General features: G+C 45.0%; 1 protein-coding gene across 2 annotated transcripts in view; it reads right to left on the reverse strand.

The window, feature by feature from the left end:
* LOC139758756 (uncharacterized) overlaps positions 1 to 25,066 on the reverse strand; it is a 201,136-nt gene that overhangs the window by 14,258 nt on the left and 161,812 nt on the right. Inside the window, exons 6-9 of one of the 2 annotated variants that reach the window (XM_071680513.1) lie at positions 12,261 to 12,589; positions 5,128 to 9,415; positions 4,936 to 5,018; positions 1,891 to 2,003 (exon numbers count right to left, since the gene is read on the reverse strand). In XM_071680513.1, coding sequence (XP_071536614.1) covers positions 1,891 to 2,003; positions 4,936 to 5,018; positions 5,128 to 9,415; positions 12,261 to 12,589 — 4,813 coding nt within the window. The remainder of the gene's footprint in view (positions 1 to 1,890; positions 2,004 to 4,935; positions 5,019 to 5,127; positions 9,416 to 12,260; positions 12,590 to 25,066) is intronic. The other variant, XR_011714913.1, reaches the window with a different exon arrangement.

Below are 25,066 nucleotides of genomic sequence, written 5' to 3' on the forward strand. Positions count from 1 at the left end.
ATATACACACAGACATATACATATATACACATGTACATAATTCATACTGTCTGCCTTTATTCATTCCCATCGATACCCCACCACACATGAAATAACAACCCCCTCTCCCCTCATGTGCGCGAGGTAGCACTAGGAAAAGAAAACAGAGGCCACATTCGTTCACACTCAGTCTCTAGCTGTCATGTAATAATGCACCGAAACCACAGCTCCCTTTCCAAATCCAGGACCCACAGAACTTTCCATGGTTTACCCCAGATGCTTCACATGCCCTGGTTCAATCCACTGACAGCACATCGGACCCGGTATACCACATCGTTCCAATTCACTCTATTCCTTGCACGCCTTTCACCCTCCTGCATGTTCAGGCCCCAATTACTCAAAATCTTTTTCACTCCCCCTTTCCACCTCCAATTTGGTCTCCCACTTCTCCTCATTCCCTCCACCTCTGACACATATATCCTCTTGGTCAATCTTTCCTCACTCATTCTCTTAATGTGACCAAACTATTTCAAAACACCCTCTTCTGCTCTCTAATCCACACTCTTTTTATTACCACACATCTCTCTTACCCTATTATTACTTACTCGATCACACCATCTCACACCATATATTGTCCTCAAACATCTCATTTCCAACATGTCCACCCTCATCCGCATAACCCTATCTACAGCCAATGCTGCACAACCATATAACATTGTTGGAACTACTATTCCTTCAAACATATATAATCTGGACCAAATGTATGGTCCACTTGAAGCTAGGAAAGTATGTGGACAACCCTGCATTAGGAAAATACAAGAGAAGGCATAAGTTCAGCGGGAGGAGATGGAGGAAGAGGACTAAATGAAGAAACAACCAAAGTACAATTAGAGGAGAATTAGGTACTAAAAAGAGCAGCTTCATCAGCTGGAGAATTAGTTTCAGAATGATAAGGTCAGAAGAGAGGAGGAAAGGAGGTACTGTTGAAATTACTTGAGACTTTTTTTTGTTAATGACCAGAACAATTTATCAGTAAAAGAAGAAATCAACTTACTATACTTTTTCTTTTAATGACTTCATGAATAACAACCTTCCAATGATTCCAAGAAGACATGAGAGCAGAGTGGGATTCAGGGTAGGGAAGAGTTGCATGGCCCAATATGTTCTGTCTCTGATACAACTGGTACCACAGGAGGAACAATTAAACTATGACTGGGGGGGAAAAGGTCCATTCGAAGAAGTGATACACGACTCCAACCCAGCCAGGATAACCTGTGCTATATGGTCAGTACAACTGGAGGCATTTCAGCCTAAGAAGCATAGCTTGTCCCAAGAAAAGTCACAAGAGAATCTGTGCAAAGACTGCTGAGTTCTCCCTAGGTGCCAGAACTGGTGCTTTGAAGGGGAACTAGGGGATGCACATTCCCAATCAAAAAGGAATGAGATAACTACTTAGTCAATGAAAAATTCAATGGGGAATAACACACCAATTATTCATACAAATGGTGGAAAGCTGACACAGAAGAACAGGTAACAAAAAGAGAATGAGAAAAAAGAAACAACAAATGGCAGCTTAACAAGAACAATGTGGAATTAAGAATGTGCTGTACACCCTTTTTCATCCTAAACCATTTCTTCTATGGAAGAAGCAGATGAGAGCAGTACATTTGTGTACATACAGAGGGATGTGAAAGTGTGCCTATTACATCAATATGAGGGTATTTTGCCAATTCTAATTTCAGGATACTGTAGTGTGTGAAAGATACTGCAGAGATGAGATACTGGTATTAGGTGAAACAGCAAATGTTATGTGAGGGAAAAGGTGAGTGTAAGGGAGTGTTATAAAAAGGTAGCACAGTGGAGTATGTTATCCTTTCTCCCACTGCTCCTTAAAAAACAGCTATGTCTTACCTACGTCGCATGGGCACTCTAGGTGGGACGATGGGGAATGTGGACAGGACGGAATGTTTCACAGTGTCCACCCTATGATCCCCGTACCACTGCACCACACACTCACCACCAACCTGTTGGAATAACACAAGTTCCAGAAGGACTTATGAGTAAGCCTTGCCAGCAACATTAACAAACATTACCCAGCATGGTCCTTTTCATCTTCAAACAATATTCTACCTTCAGTATAATAAAACAGCAGAAAGCCCATCTTTCTTAAAGAGAAAGAAAAAAAAAATCCATTGCTTATCATATTTCTCAAATCCTTATTAAACAGGTATGTAAAGCAAGGAAAATCTAGAATACAAGGTGATGACAAACACAAATTTAGTAGCAGAAAAAAATTCACTGCATTTGGGTATGTCTACTAACAGCATGGATACAAAGAATGAAAAACAACTGAAGATGAAAAGCAAATGAAGAAAACAAAGTAACATGATCATTCAATATGCATTCTGCAAATTCAACTACTTCAGGTTCTCCAAATTACCATAACCTGAAAAACATCATTTTGAAATACTGTAGTCAAGAAAGTATACAATCTTGCCTTTAAATGGATCATCTGATAACACTTTGTAAATATTTCCTTATTAATTGAACCTACTACAATACTCGCTCTTTAACAATATTAACTTTCTTTTTTTGACTTTTTAGTGAAGAAAATTGCCTCTTCCACCTACAAGATGACAACGGTATGGTCTAGGTATCATACTTCCTGATGTCCTATGGGAGTGCGTCTCTGAGCTAGCTCTGACCTTTTATTGCTTGCTTGCATTTTTAGTCTCTGTTTAAAATCTATAACTTTTCCTTCATGTTAGAAGCTTGCTTTGTTTAGCCTATCCTTAAGAAAGGATATTGTTTTAACCCCTTCTTACCCAGTTGTTCTAAAGCCTTTGAAACTCTCCCTACTTTTCATTTCCTAAATAACTTAGAATTTCAATGCTTTGTTTCAGATTACCAATATAGCATCCACTGTGCAAGGTCCACTCAAGATCATCTCTCCATTGGACTCATCTCTGGTCTTCATCTCTGATTTTTACAAATGATATAGCCTTAACGAGAGACATTGAGGTCACAAAAATGAGTATCTATGCTCATAAAACTCTGATTTTCATTTCTGGTGATAAGTGCTTCTACATCTCCAACACATAAACTAAAATGCAATCTAAAAAGCAGGTGATACATTCTATATGAAAAAAGTTCAGTTCTTAAAAACCACTCCCACAGAGAAACAAAAATGGCATGTTTGTAAATCCCTACATCAATCACTTCATATTATCATGTTTGACACACAGAAGATTCTCTTCTCACACCACAAACACCAAAACAGAGTGAACTAACAAACTAAAATTCTCTCAGAACACTCACTAGAACAAGTTTCAGAGAAGAAAAAGAATGCCTCATCATCCTCTATGATCAACATATCTGCTCTGCTCTAAACTATGCCTCACCTGCTTGGTCATTCATCCTTTCTAAAGCAAATACGGTAAAAAAAAACCAATCATTCGGCACACTAAACAGAGCAATAACATCCACAAAGATCCAACAACTGCACAATAAATGAAAAATACTTCCAATTCAATCCCACTTCAATATGCTCAGCATCCAATTCTATACACAGCATGACCCCCTTCCACATGAGCTACTTCATAACTATCCATCAACCTTCATGTAGATACAAAAAAGTTCAACCCTGACTTACACTTCAGTGACATACTCATGGGTCCCCTACTCTAGAAAATATCATATTAATAAAAATAACACCAAAATTACTTGATAAATACTCAAAACCTTCCTGAACCCAATCTTGAAATCCATTTCACTGGACATACATTTATCTAAAACTACACACCCTACACAAAAAATGAATCATACTTCATGGCTACAATCTAAACATCTCCCATTTATTCATAATTGATAATTCTAATACAGCTTATCACAGAAACCTCTATGCTCAACATGCAATGTCCATACTGAAGACATCAAACACCTATTCATCAACTGGCCTAAACTTTTCCCTGCCCAGACATTTACCTTGTGTGACCTGTGGTCCTGCCTTATGGACATGGCTGACTTTATAAGTGCTGCAGAAGCCCCTTGAAATGGATGCTAAGGTTGCAAGGTTTAAGGTTCCTTGTGTTATTAACAAAGTACTTTATATCCACAACTACATAGCACAGACACTTCCTACACAAAACTGTGAGCAGCTCTCATGTTTTTGAGATAAGCAACACCCAACTGTACACCAATATAAAAGTGCAGGTTCCATTAGCTCAAACCCATAGTGCGCTTACTGGCACAATACATCAAATACCTACTAACTTCAGGCACAGCACTTCTTAACACAGAAGTACCTCTGACTTGTTTCTATGTAAAACATGAAACCAGCATAATATTGAAATTCAAAATATTATACACTTACTTTATCATATTTTGTGAAGCACTTGTATAATAATATCTAAATAAAAAAGTGGACAGTGTAGAAGCCATAACAATCTTTTACAAATGTAAGATTTAGAATGCAGTGTTGTTTTAGTGTTAAAAAAAATATTGTACTGGAAGACCCCGACTTATGAATGTCCAACCTACAAACACCCATTCTTATGAATAAGCTCCACAAACTACTATTTACTTTCTACTTTGACATAAAAATGTTCACTAATACTTATGAATTGAGGTACTACTTAAAAATGCATTTTGTTTATCAAATGTTGCTTAAGATGATGTTTTATTAACTATAATTATTTCAGAATACATTATCTATTATGTTATTACCAGCAGCTGAAGGTATTACTCTAATTGTATGTGATTCATCAACATTCTTTATATTTTCAATCTTATGAAAAATTCAAACTTACAAACATGATCCAAGAACATAACCCATTCATAGGCTGGGGGCTCCCAATGCAGTAAATAATGTAATGATGCACTATCAAACTCTCAAGCAGTGGGGCCTGGATATGAAAAGAACTTTTCAAATGAGTTTTGTTTATGTAAAGTAGTTACCTCATGAAGTACCTGAGCCGGCCAGTAGTGGTGGCCCCTATGCGGCCCCCACACCACTCCACGACTGCACACCAACGCCTCCTCTGGAACACAGTGGCACTGCGATAAGTGGCACTGGCCCCACACTGACTCAGGCTCATCATGGGCACTACATCAAGAAAATTAGCAAGGGCACTGTGGGACTAACATTACCTGAAGTGGATGCACTGTGAGGCTCCTCAGGAATGATACGCTTATTCTTGTCTGGGGAGTGTGGTGGAAGTGGAGGAGGAGGGTCAGTAGGGGGAGTAGCATCCTCATCATGACGCGTTGTGGTGACCTCTGCACTCTGATGAGATGGGGATGATGGTGCTGCTGTGCTTACACAGTCAGAGCTGCTAACATCACTTTCTCCTAAACCACCAGGTGTTTGTGTTGAAACAGAGGAATGTGTTCCAGTCTCACTACCACTCTGTGTAGCGACAAGCGTAGTACGTTGTTGGACTATAGTTGTCTTATGCTGGACAACTGTGGTATTAGAATTACATCCACTGCCACTTATCACCACAGGCTGACCACCTACATATTCTGAAGTCACTACCACAGACGGTGCTGCTCCTTGACCCACACATACAGCCTGACCAGGACTAACACTGGTGCCAGGTGCTGGATAATTTGCAGCAGCTGCTGTAACAGGTAGAACATGCACACCTGCACCACCCGTCAGCTGTGATGATGCTGGTGAAGGAGAAATATTTACTACCTTTGCACCACTAACAACAGCTGTTGTATGAGGTATGGGAGGACGCACAGCGACCATTGCTGGCATGCCTCCTGCTGTTGGTCCTGGAGCTAATGGACCAACCATTCCACCCGCAGCACTAACTGCAGGTGTCACACCAACTATATGACCACCTGAAAGCTGCAACTGAACAGGATAAGACATGCCTGTATTAGGATCTGTGGATATAAAAGTACCATCTGCTAGCTGGTTAATAACAACACCCTGAGCAGGTGCTGAACCTACTACAATAGCAGGTGGATTGTGCACCTGTACAGGCAAGTTTGGTAATGTGTTCCCAACCATCTGAACAACATTAATGGCACCTGTTCCCTGTGCAGTTGCTGCCTGCAGCATCTGCCCTCCTCCCACCTGACTTGTGACAGTGGCTACTTGTGCCATTTGCCCAGCAGCAGCCATGGTTCCCATTGCACTATATGGTGACACTTGAGTCATGTGAGGGCCATTCATTACCATATGCTGAGGTACTTTATTTCCCATGATAATTGCTGGTACCAATCCCTGTTGTTGTTGATGTTGCTGTTGCTGTGGTGAAGACTGTGAGGTAGATGATCCTTGTGGTGTTGAGGTGTTGCGTCTTCGTTTGCGACGGCGCCCTCCCGAGGAGCCACCACTTGAAGGTGTGTCTGATCCTGGAGTAGAGCCTGGAGTCGAATGTGGTGTGGATGGTGTTGAACCTGAAGTGCCCATAGGAGTTGAAGTGTTTCTTGTTCTATTTTCTTCTACTGCTTCTCCTGCGAGTCCTGTGGTGACCACTTGTGCCACCTGCAAATGTGGAGATGACTGTGGTTGTCCAACCTGGTTCTGCTGCTGCTGGTGCTGTTGGTGGGTACCTTCCACTGCCAGTGTAGCAGCTGTAGCTGAAACCAGTGGTTGTCCAGCCATAATTGTGCCCTGTGTAAGAGGAGTAGGGCCAGTTAACATTCCACCTGGGCTAGGCAAGAGACCTGTTGATGATTGGATAATGTTACCACCATTCTGGATAATGACTGGTGCCTGCATCGTGGCAAAGGTGTTGACTAGCTGCACCACGGGTTGTACAGGCTGAAATTGCTGTAATTGTGGCTGTAACTGAGGTTGTAACTGATGCTGAAGTTGCTGCTGTAGCTGAGGCTGTAATTGTGGTTGGAGTTGAGGCTGCAATTGAGGTTGTAAATGCTGCTGTATGGGTGCCATTTGCTGCTGAACCTGTACTTGAGGCATGGCAGCCTGGACCCCCACCACACCTGCCATACCTGATGTGACAGTAACACCTGTTGCTCCACTACCTTTATTGCTAAAAGGAGATGAAACTACTACCATATTAGCTGGGCCACTACATCCGCCACTGCTTGTCACAAAAATGCTAGACTGTGCAGGAGGTGGCCCACTTACTAACAGAGGCCCTGAGGCACGCACCAATCCACCTGAACTACCTCCATAGACAGTTACATTGGTGGAAATTGGGCCATTATACATGCCAGGAGACAAAGGTACTGGGACTGCTGCTTGTTGCTGCTGTGGCAGCTGCTGCTGTTGATGTTGTTGTGGCTGTGCTGGTATTGCAGGGGGAGCTTGTGTTGGTGGCTGTGGCTGAGATCCTGAACGTACAGGTCCCAAAGAAGATGGAACAGGAATGCTGCTAACTATACTTTGTACCATCTCCAAAGGGGATTGTGTCACTCCTGCTCCAGCAGTGACCCCAGGGGGTCCAGGGGTAAGTGGTTTGTTGGCAGACACACCATTACTGCTACTATGAGCACCACTAGAGAGCTGCTCAGGGGTAGTGCATTCCTCACTCTCACAATGTTTTCCACTGCCAATATCTTTACAACATGATTCTACTTTTATAGATTCTTTCACATTAGGTATACTAATTGAGGTGGGTTTTAAGCTTTCTATAGGAGAACTAGATTCACATTTAATCTTATGCGACTGTTCTTCTTCTGACTTATAGTATGGCAAAATGTCTTTCTCTTTCTGATGTAAACATCCAGCCTGAGTGGTAATGGGCATGGAATTTGTGATCTTTGTATTTGTGGTGAGAGTTGAAGAAAGCGTATAAGTAACTGTGGTTGTGTGAACAAGGCTGCTAGATTCAACTTTGGCTACCGATGTTGTGGTAATTTTAGGGTTCTCTCCATCACTTTGACTCAACAGTTCACTAGAGCCATCAGGACGACTGCCACTTTTATCTTTAGCTAGTGAAGGAGTGACTTGTGACTCACTAATAGTGGGACTTTGCTGATGAGGTGTAGGAGTTATGGTACTGGCTACAGGAGATAAGAAAGTTGGTGTGCTTGTTCTTACAGCACTGGTCTGAGTGGACTGTGCTGGGAGGACAGTAGGTGTGGTTATGACTGTGTTGGTAGTTTGAGTGGCAGCCTTACTAACTCTTGCTGGTAATGGGACATTACTAGGCAAAGGAACCACAGCTGGAGATGATGACATTTGAGCTGCGCGGGATACACTACCATTTCCTAAAGATAATGGCCCAGTTTGGGGTTGAGACTGAAGCTGCTGTTGGGACATGACTACAACTGATGCTGTTCCTACAGACTGTGGTACTTGTGCAGTTGGTGGCGGGGGTGGTGGTCTTGGTGAAATACCAGGTGCTTGGGGAGAAAACTGACCCATCCCACCACCAGCCATAGTGTTATTAAGTAAAGCAGTCTGCTGGGCTAGATATCCACTTGGGTCATCCATAAAGGAAGGTCCAGAAGCTGGTGGGCCAGGTCCACCCTGACCATTTATGGAAGGACCAGAATGGTCACTACTCATATTCCGAACATCTACATTAGGGCATGGTGATGATCGTTCTAAGGTGCCTTTGAAACGCTTTTTAGCTCGTCCCACAGTTTTACGCCGTTTTTCCCCTTCTTCCCAAAACGAAGCAGGAACTGAAGTTTGCTCATTTGAACTCTGAGGTGTAGTCAATGCCCCTGGAGGCAGTACACGTGGAGGCATCATCCCAGATCCTGGGACACGGCACATCATATTGTTCATAAAGCCTGATGAATGTGGTCCAGCTCCCCTCATGCCTCCCATCATATGTGACCCAGGCCCCATCATTGATGGGGGTGGTGGGGGTGGTGGGGGAGGAGGAACTTGCTGCTGCTGCTGCTGTTGGGACTGTCCTTGTTGCTGTGACTGGAGATGCTTTTGTTGTGGTTGATGCTGTTGTTGTTGTGGCTGAGGTTGCTGTTGCTGTGACTGTAAATGGTGCTGATGCTGCTGTGATTGTGAATGATGTTGTGGATGATGTTGCTGTTGCTGCTGTTGCTGTGTTTGTGACTGATGCTGATGCTGCTGTGACTGATGCTGCTGTTGCTGTTGTATCTGTTGAGATGGTTGCTGCTGATGTTGCTGCTGTGACTGCTGGAGAGGACTTTGTCCCTGAGGCCTTCCACTACGATACATTGAGGGATCTCCAGAGCGGCACATATTAGGACGCACAATCTCTCCAAAGCCTGGGGTCATGGTTGGTCGAACTGCATGGCCCATAGGTGGGGTCATGTTTGGTGCTCCCATGGCATTCATGTTTGGAGGCACATTCACAGGAAAATGGTGATGAGCATCACAGCATGTATGAGAGGTGGGGGTACAATGTTGTTGAGGGTAGTGATGACTACATCCTTGAGGAGTATTCAAAACACCAGGCCTGCCACCATATCCACCACTGCTTACCATGCCAGGTATACTACCCATCATCCCCCAGTTCTGGAAAAACAAGAAAAAACTTACTTTCAATTTCTACACAACCAAAATTTTTCCTTAAGGTTTTATGTATGCAAAGACATACTTGGAACCTTTCTAAATCTTGTTATACATAACTCAGACTTGAGATTTCAAGTACATTATTGACTTGTGACCGGTATGCTTCTTACTAGCAATAGATTTGAAAAAGGTAAATAATTAGCCTTAATAATAAGCAGTGAAAAGTTTTTATCGAGGATGTAAGGCATGTGTACGTGTAGGAAGAGAGGAAAAGTGATTGGTTCTCAGTGAATGTAGGTTTGCGGCAGGGGTGTGTGATGTCTCCATGGTTGTTTAATTTGTTTATGGATGGGGTTGTTAGGGAGGTAAATGCAAGAGTTTTGGAAAGAGGGGCAAGTATGAAGTCTGTTGGGGATGAGAGAGCTTGGGAAGTGAGTCAGTTGTTGTTCGCTGATGACACAGCGCTGGTGGCTGATTCATGTGTGAAACTGCAGAAGCTGGTGACTGAGTTTGGTAAAGTGTGTGGAAGAAGAAAGTTAAGAGTAAATGTGAATAAGAGCAAGGTTATTAGGTACAGTAGGGTTGAGGGTCAAGTCAATTGGGAGGTGAGTTTGAATGGAGAAAAACTGGAGGAAGTGAAGTGTTTTAGATATCTGGGAGTGGATCTGGCAGCGGATGGAACCATGGAAGCGGAAGTGGATCATAGGGTGGGGGAGGGGGCGAAAATTCTGGGGGCCTTGAAGAATGTGTGGAAGTCGAGAACATTATCTCGGAAAGCAAAAATGGGTATGTTTGAAGGAATAGTGGTTCCAACAATGTTGTATGGTTGCGAGGCGTGGGCTATGGATAGAGTTGTGCGCAGGAGGATGGATGTGCTGGAAATGAGATGTTTGAGGACAATGTGTGGTGTGAGGTGGTTTGATCGAGTGAGTAACGTAAGGGTAAGAGAGATGTGTGGAAATAAAAAGAGCGTGGTTGAGAGAGCAGAAGAGGGTGTTTTGAAGTGGTTTGGGCACATGGAGAGGATGAGTGAGGAAAGATTGACCAAGAGGATATATGTGTCGGAGGTGGAGGGAACAAGGAGAAGAGGGAGACCAAATTGGAGGTGGAAAGATGGAGTGAAAAAGATTTTGTGTGATTGGGGCCTGAACATGCAGGAGGGTGAAAGGAGGGCAAGGAACAGAGTGAATTGGAGCGATGTGGTATACCGGGGCTGACGTGCTGTCAGTGGATTGAATCAAGGCATGTGAAGCGTCTGGGGTAAACCATGGAAAGCTGTGTAGGTATGTATATTTGCGTGTGTGGACGTATGTATATACATGTGTATGGGGGGGGGGGGGGCCATTTCTTTCGTCTGTTTCCTTGCGCTACCTCGCAAACGCGGGAGACAGCGACAAAGTATAAAAAAAAAAAAAAAAAAAAAAAAATTCTATTGTACAAAATAATATTTTCCTTTAATTATATGATACTTCAGATTATCTTAGTTTTGTACTTAACATCAAGATTCTAATGAGGTCACAGCAAAATACCATTTGATTTAAATTCCACCAACTGGCAAAATACATTTGTATTCCACTGCCAGAGAACGGTTTGTTTACACGAAAGTGCTTGAGGCATGTCATGGTTTTTGTTCTCTACCACCCACTTATATATCACATCCACAGTAAATGTAGGCACTTTAACATGTCTCCAAGGAATGTTTAAGTTACTCAGGAATATAGGTTGCAAGGCTATCATTCTTGAGGTGCTTCAGATTTGATGATTGTAAGATACTTGTGGATATAGCTACAGCCTGCATGTCTAAAGAAAACTACAGAGGGAGGAAGTTAAACATTACAAATATGTTAAATGTGCATGGTACTAACTTATTCTGGAAATGAATGAAAACAAAGACATTGATTAGTAAGGAATACAACACTGATTCAGGTTTCAAGGCAGCCAAAGACTGTTCAACCCTTTTCCTGAGAGAAAAGGGTATAAGAAAATCTAAGATTTACTACTTTCTAATATTTAATTTGGTGAATCCTAGGGTTACTATTACGGTATTTCATCATCATATAATCCCTGAACCCATTTCAAAATATTCAGGGGCTCCTGCAGTTCTAAGACTGCCCTCACTCAGTAGCAGGGACAAGATGGACTCCAGTGAAACAAGAAGTTCTGTGACAAGAGTGTACACTCATCAACTGATGATGATGCAGCCTCACCAAAAGTGAGAGTTTACTCACAAGGTAACTTCGAGAGAGAAGATTATACTCATAAAAGGAGGACTGCAGAATCTGTTACCTCACCTATATGATGATGCATCAAGTAAAATTTAACAGGGATTGGTCAAACAACTTCTAACATTTCCAGAAGAACAAAGTAGGCTTTTTGTAATATCATGCAGAGCTTTTCTTAACACTGTAACTCAAAAATTATCAGAGTGCAGGATTTCAAAGACAAAACTCACACAGTCAGATACATACTTCATAAGAAGTAACTCAAAGAGAAAGAAAAATCATAATGAGCGTATTTGATGAGTCTGCAGTAGAAAGAATTCCAAAGAAAGGTGCAGAGTCAGCAACAAACCACACAAATTATGTATGTAGGTGGAACACAGGTCTGATAAAAGAAGATAACTCAAAGAATGCAAAGATTTCAATTAATGCGAAAGAAGCTGTGTTAACATTTTCTAGTCATAATGTCCAGTTACTGTGAAGAGCAGTTGAAATTCTTCCAAAGCAATCATGCCATGAAACAGGAAATGGCACATTGGGCAAAAATCACAGTTTGTCTGTTTGCTACAATTCTTTGTACCAACGGGATAGGTACCATAACCATTAATCTACATTGTGAATTATATCACCTGCTGTTGCTGGAATGCATGTGGATGCTGCTGTTGCTGCTGCTGCTGAGGATTGAACTGAGGAATCTGTGATGGTGTGGGCGTTCCTCGTGGCATCTGCGTTGGTGTTGGAGTGCCACGTACCATCTGAGCAGGTGAGGGTAATCTGGGCATATGTACAGGATTGTGAAGACCACATGGCATCTGTGTAGGCGTAGCTGCCCCTCGGGGCATCTGTGCAGGGCTAGATGTCCCTCTAGGTATATGAGAGGAGGCTGGCCCTCGAGGCATTTGGCCTGAAGTCTCCACAGCTTCTGAAGCTTTCCGTTTGCGTTTTTTTCGTCCATCCTCTGAAAAAAAAAGTTCAGGGTCAAAAAAATTCTTGTTTTATGGAAAATGTACCTATGCAACATAAAAACATTGATGAAGAGGGCCTTGCTGCAAATTCATAATTCTATCTATGTAGTTTAATATTTGGCAAACATATGCATGTATCAGGGAAACCAATCAAGGTGTTACTGCAATTCTTGGGATAACTTAAAAGGGAGGTCTAATCGATTTACTGTTTACCACTGGATAAACAGCTCTAAGGAAGCAAAGAAATAACAGAAGAAATGGGTGTCTAGCCCTTCTGGCAAACGATAGTCATGATGTTGGGAACTTGGAACTATAGGTTTGTTGGAATCAATCATGATTGCAGTTAAAAACGATTGTACAGACAGCAGATGGCAAGAGAATTTATGTAAGGAAAATAAGTGAGGTTTGAGTAGGTGTATGGTGCTTGTAAGGAAAGGAAGGCCCGATGAGCCTGGGAGTCCTATTTTGATGAGACAGACAGTAAGACCGGCAATTCTAAAATGGAGGGTGCAAGATAGTTCTGGGCATCACTTTAACGCTCCTGTCAGGATGGTAATACCACCCTGGTCAGCTGCTGTCAACCGCCTACTGCCTAATCAAAAACCTATTACCTAACATGTATCAAGCATTGTATTAAGTCTAATACTGGCTTACATTGCACAACAGTGATTTTAGTGCGTGTCATTTGCATCTCGGTGGCTGGACCCAAATCCCCCACAATCATCCATCTCCAATATCTTCAACAACCACCTATCAACCAAAATCAGAAATAGCACCACTGCCCCATCATCCAATGTCGGCAACATCGCAATCATCCAACACCAGCACTATCATGCCATCATCCAACACCACCACCATCACTATCATCCCCTCTTCCATAATCATCATCATCAAACAACTCCATCGCAACCACCCAATCATCCAACACCATCGCCCCATCAGCAAGTATAAATCCCACTATCAGCAAAACAGTAACCATCATCAACACCGAAGGTGACACCTTAACCAACATGAGGATCCATCAACACCTGCAGCAGCAGCAGCACACCAGCAACATCACAACCCAAATCCTACATGTAACAACTACGATAATCATTACAACTACCATCCACCACTAAAACCCAACGTACCACCAGAAACACTAGTTACTCTCCAGAGGTTCTTTGGACCGTTTCAAACAATTCCGTGGAGATAGGTGCCCTGCGTAATTGTAAAATCAATAGGTAGCCCTGAGCCTGCAAAGACGGCGACTGCAATGTCCGCGTTGACAGCAAGAGGACCGGTGCTTAGGTTGATGGGAGTGGTAGTGGTGATGATCCCAGTAGAGTGGGTGACTCTGCCTGTTGTATGATTGGTAATGGTGTTCAAGGATCGCACCGCCGTGTTCATGGACTGTTTCGTGTCAGAGATGAGATAATGGTAAAGTAGGTGTGAGAGAATATCTGCCAGCTCGAACATCGTTACCATCCCTGGTTGTAAAACGCTACAGGATTCTACATATTCGATTACTTTTCCTCTCTTTCAAAGACCTTTTACGACAGATGTTGCTATAACAAATCTATGGGCAGGAGTGTCAAAATAATTCTCCCCTTAGTGTAGACGCGCTTTGCCTACAGTTCGTAAACTATAAAGGATAGTGCTAATTTTTCTCGAGATATGAATACATTTGCTTGTGTTCTTAACACTGTCAAGCCAAGAAAGAACTTATCAACATTTTCAAGGCAGAAATTATCAATCTTATCAAAATCATCAAGTCAAGGAAGAGTCCATAATAATGGATTTTCAATTTTCATGTTTATGGCCAAGGAACGAGTTTATGGTGAATTTTACTGTGGCGGTTATCCCGCCCAATATCTACCTTCCCTCTGGACAGATTCCGAACGTCTCGAAAATTCACATTTTTCTCTGTACCTGTGGGGACAATACAGCAAGTTCAGCCATGACAAAGAGAGAAGACTGAAATACCAAGAGGCCAAAATTACGATACTGCTTGAGAGAGAGAGAGAGAGAGAGAGAGGGGGGGGGGGGGGATGTCACAAGACAAGACAAGAGAGGGCCGGCGCGCGGGTAACATAGGAGGAGAATCTCTCGCCTTGCAGCTAAAGGTGAAGACCTCTTGGTTGTGTGGAAAGTAGAGTGATGTCTCCCAACACCTGCTACTGTTGCTCTCACTGCCTCTCCCTTCACTCTCCCACTACCACCTGCCGCTGCTCTCACTGCCTCTCCCTTCACTCTCCCACCACTACCTGCTGCTCACATTTCCCCTCTCCAATCTTCCCAAACCATCCACTGCTTCTCTTACTATCTCTCCCTTCACCTCCTAACACCACCTGCTGCTGCTGCTACTCTCCCACCACAACCTGATGCTTTCCCAGCCTCTCTTGCATTCTCCCACCACCACCTGCTGCTGCTCTCACTGCTTCCCCCTTCACTCTCCCAACATCAGCTAAAGCTGCCTTCTCTCTCCCAGCCTCTCCTTTCAACTTCCCACCACCATTTGCTGCTGCTCTCACTGCCTCCCCCTTCACTTTCTCACCAGCAACTGCTGCGTGGTCTCACTTCATCTCCCTTCACTCTCCCATCAAATGCTATTTAACTATACGAAACCACGACAGGCCCCTTGGAACCCTAATCGCTCTCGAATTATCTTACAGATCACACCAAAAATTGAAATAATTTTACAATATGCCAACGAAGAAGAATTCATAGCTATAACAGAGGCAGCCACCATATCAGTTCCTCATAAGAGAGTAGCTACCCCTCCGGCCACTAACATACCAGTTCATGAGACAGTAGCTACCCCTCCGGCCACTAACATACCAGTTCATGAGACAGCAGCTACCCCTCCGGCCACTAACATACCAGTTCATGAGATAGCAGCTACCCCTCCGGCCACTAACATACCAGTTCATGAGACAGCAGCTACCCCTCCGGCCACTAACATACCAGTTCATAAGACAGTAGCTACACCTAAGGCCACAAACATATCAGAAATCAATACCGTTCCATCCCATCTCGGTAAAGTCACAAACAATCTGCTCCAAGACCGAACTCCACAGGTGTCTCCTGAGAAAACGACGATAAAAAAACATGTAAAGGTATGCAACACTAGCAAGTGGAATACTGATGACACCGTAACCATCCCATATGTAAGTAAATAAGCAACGAGAAACGTTTCTCCCTAAAAGCTACAGATAATACTGTAATTATGCTACGAAAAGAAGGTAGGAAATATCAGAGCGATCATAGTGGCCAGCAGGCCAAGCCGTCACACCAACCAAGCCACCAAAGGTGATTCGTGAGCAAAGCCACCCACCCAGGGAACGCCAAGAAAGCCACTCTGGACCACTAAGATTAAGCCAGCGTCAATAGGGAAGACCTCCGGTACGTGAGGTCATACCGAAGCCACACACCAGCGATGCCAGCGAACGGGACAAGAGAGACCAAGCCTATCTGGGTCGGGCAGGAGAGGCTTAAGGTGAGTGGGTGGTGGGTTGATGAGAAAAGTTTGGTTATCTGGAGGTGATGAGGACGAAAGGCCGACCAACACATGGGCGCTAGCCGGCGGCCCACCTGCTGCTGCACTCTTGTAGCCCCTCCCCGAAGCAACCACCAGGCCAACCCACACTAAGTTTCACACCCCATCATTATTACTTCCCTTGAAAAAGACGGTAAGAGTCAGGCCAAAGACCATCATTCATTGGTTTTTGCTCCTGAAGGTCCGCAAGATCTAGCCTACCAAGTCATTTGGAAGGTGCAACAGATTCATTCGATGAAGGTAAGGTTTGATGTCTGATATCATCATTACTTCGAGGTCTTTCACAGTTTAATATGTATCTTTGTCTGTCTGGTATTCTGTATTTCTATTTTTCCTCCCATTCCCCCATAGAAGAAGACTCTATTGATGTTGGTTTGCAGTTCCTTAATGCTTTCAGAGAACTTTTTTCCATCATCATTTGCAAAAGAAGATGTAAAACTAAGATTAGCATTTGCGTCAATGCCTGATACCAAGGACTGTTCCTCGACGTGTTTTACTGTGGAGAAGCATCGTACACAGCGCAGTGTATCTGTAGTTGAGATGGTGACGCCACAGGTCAGGTGTACATTATTTGTGAAGCGTTCTACGTCTAGCCTATCATTTCTTACGGCTAGTTCTGCAACCTGCTGACTAAGGGAGAGTAGTATTAAGCCTGGATAACTTAACACTCCAGTTATTTCATGTTGCTAGGAATTTAGGAGCTCACAGTCACGTGATAATCTTCAACGTATAATCCAGTTCGTTTCAGGTATTCTTCCCATCCTGCTACAGCTGTATAAACTGTCATTTGGGATCTAATTTTCACTGTTCATATGAGCTTTAAGTAAATATCTATAAGAACTTCAAATATTGCATTTGACTCAGTCGGAGAGCCACTTACAGAAGAGATTTTGCTGTTTTCTAGGGTTCGAGTCCCTCCCTGATGGCATATAGGGTAGACGTCATTTAAGTCTTGTACGTCAGGTACTGCGGGAGTTTACAGTTCTCTTCTGATCGGCCTGGTGGATGGTTTCCTGTCGAGGATGGCCGCCGGCTGCCTCATATCCTTTATCACTTCTTCCTCTGGCACTTCTCCCGTGTGTTTGTTTGATGCCACATATAACTGAGACTAAATATTCCTATCTATGTTTGTTTGGCCTTTCCTCCCTCCACATTTTTCTTTAGGTAGGAGTGGGGTTGCAAGTGGGTATATCAATATCAGTTCGAGTGCTGTACGTTTTCTCTGTCACATGATGGCCTTGGCAGTACTGTTTCAAGAACGTGCGATAATTGGTACATTTCTGGGTGGGAGGGACTGTGTACCTCTTCAAAGCAGCATTTGCCATTCTTCAGCAACTTAAGACCTAGCAGTGGGTGTTGGAAGTAACATATTCTTTAATATGATAGGCCAGTCTTGACACCCATACACATTCCCATCACACCATACAGTAATTAATGCCCTGGTTTGTCAACGTTTCGTTCCTCCCGTCCCCTTGTCTGTGTCTGTGTCTGTCAGGGCTTCCTGGTTTGCAATTCCCATGGTATAGATTACCATAGGATTCTCTCCCTCTTTCCACATGAGGGTCAGTGTCTGTGGTAACCTTTGAACCCCCTCTTTATCAACACTTCCCATAGTATTTTCTACGTCACATCCCGTTGCTGGGTCATTGCCTAGGGTACTTTCCACATCGCTCTCCATAATAGTTTTCCCCTCTAGTTCTCTAGGGTCGTACCGCTGTGCTTAGGGGTGTTACCGTCATGCGGAGTCGTGCTCAAGAGTCGCAGAGTCGTGCTCAAGAGTCGCAGTCGTGCTCAACACTCGCACCGTCGTGCTCAAGGGATTAATATTTGGTGTGGGTAGGAGGCAGGCGGGCGGTAGGCAAGGGCCTGACAGACACAGGGCCAGCAAAACACCCTCGCTCTATACAATTCTTCCCACAGGAAAAACTCAAGACAGAAAATTGGGAAACTGGAGCAGCGAAGACAGGAAAAAATAAAGCGAGGTGGCCGGGCGTAGGAATGTGGCTATTTTACTGGAAGACTTGGGTAGAGTGGTCCACCTGGCGACGATACGCTCAAAACATGATACAGGTGACACTCACAATATCTTCACGTATATTCTAGCCACACTAACTCGGCAGCTGCTGTTAAATGCTCTATATGCCCAGGGGACTTGTGGCGCACCCTAAACAAAACCTTTTTCACAAGTACCACAGTTATATACCATACAGCCGATGCAAAAGGAAGTAAATCCCTTACTTTTAGCATTTTGTATTATGTACAACGCAGAGGACGTACAAACAAGAGACGATGACAAACCTTTTACAGCAGCTATCCCTCGAGATGCACATAGCTGCTCCTCGAATACCACCACCTGACAATGATGGCCATTCCACAATGTTTTTACTCTCAGTCGAGAAAGATCCTCACAGTGTGGTGGTGGAAGGGCACAGTTCCAGTCCCGCACTCTTGGTAATGAGGTGTGTTTCCAGGATCTTCGTTCATAAGCCTGGCAACACACCAGGAGTATGGAACTGCCTTTCCACCACCACACTCGTCTAACACGAGTAAACTCGGGTATGGCGAGTCACAACATATTTCTCTCTGTTCCACAATAAGGGAAAACAATTTGCTGCAACACATCATGCAAATCAAGATAGAGAGATAGAGAAAAAAAATGGGTAAAATTTCCGGTGTCGTGGGAAGGAGGCGGCAGGAAGACAGAGGAGAGACGGTAAGCCGTGGGTAAACAATAGTGAGGTGAGGAGGGCTTTACCCGAGCATGAACATGACGTGTGTGGCTAGAGGCAGGAGGGAGGCTTCTGGGAGGGCCTGGCCTTTATCACGCCGACCCTCACACCGCCAAGGAAACTCCCATAACCCGATAAGAACCTTGAAAGGAAGGGAAGGGGAGTAGCCTAGCCGAAATGCCTAGCATGAGGAGCTGGGGATGGCAGGTAGGGAGAGGGGAGGGGGAAAATGGAGCCCGACGCACACAGCCACGCACTCTCATATTTCCCGTGACATGATGACAGTCTGAGTGGAACAGTCGGTGTGCGGGTCACTTCCTCCGTCTCCCCCCATAACAAAGTCGAAAATCATAATGGGTAAAAATGTCAATTACCTTCAGGGTCCAAGTGGCATGCCTGATTGAAGTTTGTTATCCTTCTGTCTATACAACAGATGAGATTCTCGTACTTATTCTGGATCTGTTTAAAAGCGATTCAAGTCGCTGTCTGCATGACATACATGGGTGTGACAAACAGTGATAACAGTACAGGACCATGAGTTCATGGGCAACACAGCTTTCGACCGTGAGGGTGTACCAGGAATCGCCTTGTTCACAACCTGGCCACCATCTGTGTGTTAAGGAGCTGTAGGTCTACACTGCCTTAGTTTACTAGGTTTACTCCCATCTTAGCAGGTGGTGAGATGACACAACTGGTCATACTTACGAGAGGTTTACAGTGGGGGAACATCTGGGCCGCATGCTGGAGGGAGGGGAAGGAGAAACGGTGGAAAAGAGAGGGTGAGGCTGATGACAGCATCATCAGGAGGGCCAGACCACGCCACAATCACCTTACCCCCCTCCTACACCAGGCCTGGGAATTAGGGACACGCGCTCTCACCTCGCTATAAGAGGCGAGGCACAGCCGCCACACGCGGAAATAATGGACTTACAATCACATTACCGCGTTACTTGGCCGCGGTCACTAGCAAAGTGCGGCCCAAACAACCCCCTCTCACCAAACACTACCAGGCTAAACTGACCCATAAAAATGTAAATTGAATGTATAAAGAATAAAGTGGAGGTAACGTGCGATGGGGGAGTGAGAAGTAGCCAGGACAAGGGTAGTGAGGTAATGTATGTTGAGGGAGTGACGGGTAGCCAATGCAAGGGTAGAGGTGGGGAGAAACGGGCAACCAAGGCAGGAGTGGTGGTGGGGGCACACAAATCCCCCACTACCACTAACACCACCACACAGGAGAGGCCCTAGAAGGGCAATGCAAATGTCGTTGTCGGAACAATTAGTGTCATAGAGAAGACAGTAGCGGGGGAAGAGGGTGCCGGACGAGTAAATGTGGTAGCGCCTGTAATCTACCAGAGCAACTCAAACACACTGAACAACACGTCAGCGTGTGTTTCATGTCTCGTGCCTATCCCTGTGGACGGCAACTTGCAAGCATGGAGGGAGCTCCGGCAGCCTCCACCAGCTGTGTGTCCTAACGCCTCGCTATCCCGGATATTACCAGATAAAGGCGACCCACCCACCCACCCACCCCACCCTGCCGCCTCTCTTGTGACGCACTTCATAAACCACCGCTCGCCACTCATTACGCCACATTAACACGCAGGAAATTGGATCTTACGGCCACAATATGCAGTGCAAATTACACCTTAGTGGACTGATAACCAGACACGACAGCACCACAACCTGCTCAGGTCTGGGCACCTTTGTGGCACAGCGTAAGTGTGACAATGCCTGGGCACACAGCCATGCACCACAATGGCACTATAATATGATACTATCAGAGTGTGCGACGCTACACTTTATTGGCAAAGTCTGGCTTACATTAGCCATGTAGTTTGACAGAAGATGAGATGTGAAAAGTCGACGGATGTATTATAGTAACAGTTGAAGTCGGGATCACCAGACACAATTTCCATAAGGGACAACCAACGGCGCAACCCTACCAAATTCTGGTTGAAATTGGTCCAGTAGATTTAGACGGGATTACAGAATTGACTGTTAAACAACTAGCTAACGGCTAGTGATGGGAAAAGCTAAAACACAGTCTTCAGCCAAGTGAGGAAAAAGACTTGACCATACCAGCACTGAATTTTATCACATGGGTTATGTCATACGTGAAAGGAAGGATAATCTTGTCACATGGGTATATGATATATGAGAGGGAGGAAAATCTTGTCACATGGGTTGTGTGATGCACGAGAGGAAGGAAAAATCTTGTCTCTGATCTTATTCACAAAGCCTCCTTAGTGATAGCAGCGTCCGCCAGGTGGACGAGTTTCCTACGCAACAGTTCATTTCCTTCGACCCAGAACACTATCACCTTCCAACAGCCCCATTACGGTGCACTACTCCAGCACTTCTGGGATGATTTTATCACCTATGACCACGTACGTCCGGCATTATCATGCTCTGAAACAGAACGTTACTGGGCGCCCCCGCCTTTAACACATGAACGGCAGTAACACTGGTATACACTGCCATTACCGGAATAGCCAGACCTCGTATGCTAATGATGAACACCGGGGTTCAACATAATGCTAGACGTGTATAATGTGCGACATTACTCTTCCATGTGCAGCACACAGTGTATTGCGGGTAATTCTGGATCGTCTGAGTGGGCGCGGGGTGTGTGAATGATCTTTGCACTGTTTCTAACTATTTTCACCAGCCTGGGGAGCTGATGCACTACGTACACAGCAAGACTCAAGGCTGGAGAGCATATGAAATTTGACAAAAACGTCAATACTGTTTTTTTTTTTTCCAAATTTCATTTTGAAGGTTCGCAGGATCCAGCCTGCCATTTTCTCTGATAAGGCATCGTTTGCTTCGCTGTCTTACATGAAGGTAAGGTCTTCAGACGAGCATCATTTTCAAATCTTATAAATACATCTTTTATGCCAGGTATTCGACCAGGGTTCTTCTTTCATCTCCTTCATTACAAAGCGAATGAAACATCTCCACCGAGAAACATGTTATTACCAGTGGTTCTCCACTGAGGCACATGTTATTACCAGTGGTTCTCCACTGAGGAACATGTTATTACCAGTGGTTCTCCACTGAGGAACATGTTATTACCAGTGGTTCTCCACTGAGGCACATGTTATTACCAGTGGTTCTCCACTGAGGAACATGTTATTACCAGTGGTTCTCCACTGAGGCACATGTTATTACCAGTGGTTCTCCACTGAGGCACATGTTATTACCAGTGGTTCTCCACTGAGGAACATGTTATTACCAGTGGTTCTCCACTGAGGCACATGTTATTACCAGTGGTTCTCCACTGAGGAACATGTTATTACCAGTGGTTCTCCACTGAGGCACATGTTATTACCAGTGGTTCTCCACTGAGGAACATGTTATTACCAGTGGTTCTCCACTGAGGAACATGTTATTACCAGTGGTTCTCCACTGAGGAACATGTTATTACCAGTGGTTCAAAGACAGACTTAACGACTCACTGGATTTCCCCCTCTCCCCTCCCCAGTGGTTTCTGCAAGAGATGCCGTGGAGGACGAGCGACAGAAGGTGAATCAAGGGAGTAAGAGATGGACGGGAGGGAGTGCTAGGAGCAGCGAGTGAGAGGTGGCGGGATGCAGGACGAGTGAGTGTGAAATGTGAATAAGACAGTGAATGGAAGCAGAGCGGGTGAGAGGGCGAAATGTGAGCGGAGTAAAGAGGCGGGTGAGAGTAAGAAGTGAGAGCTTGTCAGTGAGAGGCAGGGAATAGGCAAGAAGAACGAGAGTGAGTGAGTAGGTGAGAGGAGGGAGAGAGTAAGAAGTGTGTGAGGCAGTAAGTGAGAGGCGGGGAAGAGATGTGGCCAGTAATCAATATCCTGAGAAAGACCCGCCATGAGGGAGATGGTGGTGGTGCAGGTCACGCAGGTCACGTGTGAGAGATGGTGGTGGTGCAGGTCACACAGGTCACGTGTGAGAGATGGTGGTGGTGCAGGTCACACAGGTCACGTGTGAGATGGTGGTGGTGCAGGTCACGCAGGTCACGTGTGAGATGGTGGTGGTGCAGGTCACGCAGGTCACGTGTGAGATGGTGGTGGTGCAGGTCACACAGGTCACGTGTGAGATGGTGGTGGTGCAGGTCACGCAGGTCACGTGTGAGAGATGGTGGTGGTGCAGGTCACACAGGTCACGTGTGAGAGATGGTGGTGGTGCAGGTCACGCAGGTCACGTGTGAGAGATGGTGGTGGTGCAGGTCACACAGGTCACGTGTGAGAGATGGTGGTGGTGCAGGTCACACAGGTCACGTGTGAGATGGTGGTGGTGTAGGTCATACAGGTCACGTGTTAGTGGTGTAGGTCACACAGGTCACGTGTGAGAGATGGTGGTGGTGCAGGTCACACAGGTCACGTGTGAGAGATGGTGGTGGTGCAGGTCACACAGGTCACGTGTGAGAGATGGTGGTGGTGCAGGTCACACAGGTCACGTGTGAGATGGTGGTGGTGCAGGTCACACAGGTCACGTGAGAGATGGTGGTGGTGGTCACACAGGTCACGTGTGAGAGATGGTGGTGGTGGTGCAGGTCACACAGGTCATGTGTGATAGTGGGGTAGGTCATACAGGTCACGTGTGATAGTGGTGTAGGTCACACAGGTCACGTGTGATAGTGGTGTAGGTCACACAGGTCACGTGTGGGGGATGGTGGTGCTGGTGCAGGCTACACAGGTCACGTGAGGAAAGATGGCGGTGCAGGTCACACTACCACTTCCTCCAACAACAACAACAACAACAACACAAGTTCCGTGTCTGACCCTCAAGTGCAGACCGAGCCAAACCAAGCACAAGGTTGTAAATCCCAGCCCCTGCAACCACACTTACGGCAGCAGTGCGGTGCCGGTGGATATTACACACACACACACACACACACACACACACACACACACACACACATACACACACACACACACACACACACACCGTGAGCCATCACACTCACCACCACCAACATACTGGCCTGGGTCAGTCCAGCGTCAACCCTAGTGCCGGCATCAAACATTAGCCCTCATCTCGTGCCATACGCTTCCCCCACACTACCCCCTCTCCCAGCACCATCCCACGCCACTAACCATTCCTGTCCCCACACCATATATACCATTCCCGCCCCGCCCCCGCAACATACTACACTCCCCGCCCCCGCCCCTCGCCCCGTTCCAAAGCCCATCCAAACCACCATCACCCTGCCCCGCCCCGGCCACACCTCACCCCTGCTCCGCCCCCTTGGACTACTCACAAAACGTTCATCAAATATTCATTAATCGCACCCAGACTCCCCAACCTCACCATCCCAATAGCGTTTCCATAGTGTGTGTGTGTGTGTGTGTGTGTGTGTGTGTGTGTGTGTGTGTGTGTGTGTGTGACACAGACCAACCGGAGCGACCACGTCGTGCTCTCTATGGACAAAGACAACAAGAAGCGACCCCCCTCTTCAACGGCCCCCCAGGTCTGCCCTACAGGAAGCCTAGGGTAAGGAGGGGAAACAGTAACACCAGAGTGAAACTTAATCCTCCCGCCGTTACGAACCAGAGCCGTACATACAAAACAACAACCATTCAAGAAACGAACTTAAGTGTCGCCTGCGATGACGCTTGCAAGTTCTAAGTTGTGGCTGTTTACTAAGATGTCTCTGTTGTCTAGTCAGACACATGAACGAGAAACAGAAGAGATGCAACTGCATTACGAATTGTTTGACTCATGTCTACACAACACAGCAGTATCAATTTTTTTAATATATATATATATATATATATATATATATATATATATATATATATATATATATATATATATATATATACATTTTCATCATTAGCTTCCTGTCTTTCGTTGTGAATTTCTCGCCATTACACCACTCACTATTTGGCTTGGTAATACTCTCTTATCGATGTGATCCTTGAATTCATATGTGACGATATATTGTTAACCATCGCTTCACCTATCTGCTTAAATTTCTCTAAAATCAAACTCCATCAGGTTTTCTTTTACATAAATACATATATAAGTTCAAGTACATCTGAAGTTTTTCTGTTTCGTTTTTCTTTTCTTTTTCCCCTGACGCTACAGTGTTATCAAGTGTAGTGTTCTCTGCAGAACACCTAGCTATACTTTCTTTACACATTGTGTCTATGTCTCACATCATTTCTACAAGCGTTACTGAAGCTAAAAACGTGCCTTAGAGTTATTCCCGAGATA

This window comes from Panulirus ornatus, chromosome 31 (assembly GCF_036320965.1).
Source record: "Panulirus ornatus isolate Po-2019 chromosome 31, ASM3632096v1, whole genome shotgun sequence".
Taxonomy (NCBI): Eukaryota; Metazoa; Arthropoda; class Malacostraca; order Decapoda; family Palinuridae; genus Panulirus; species Panulirus ornatus.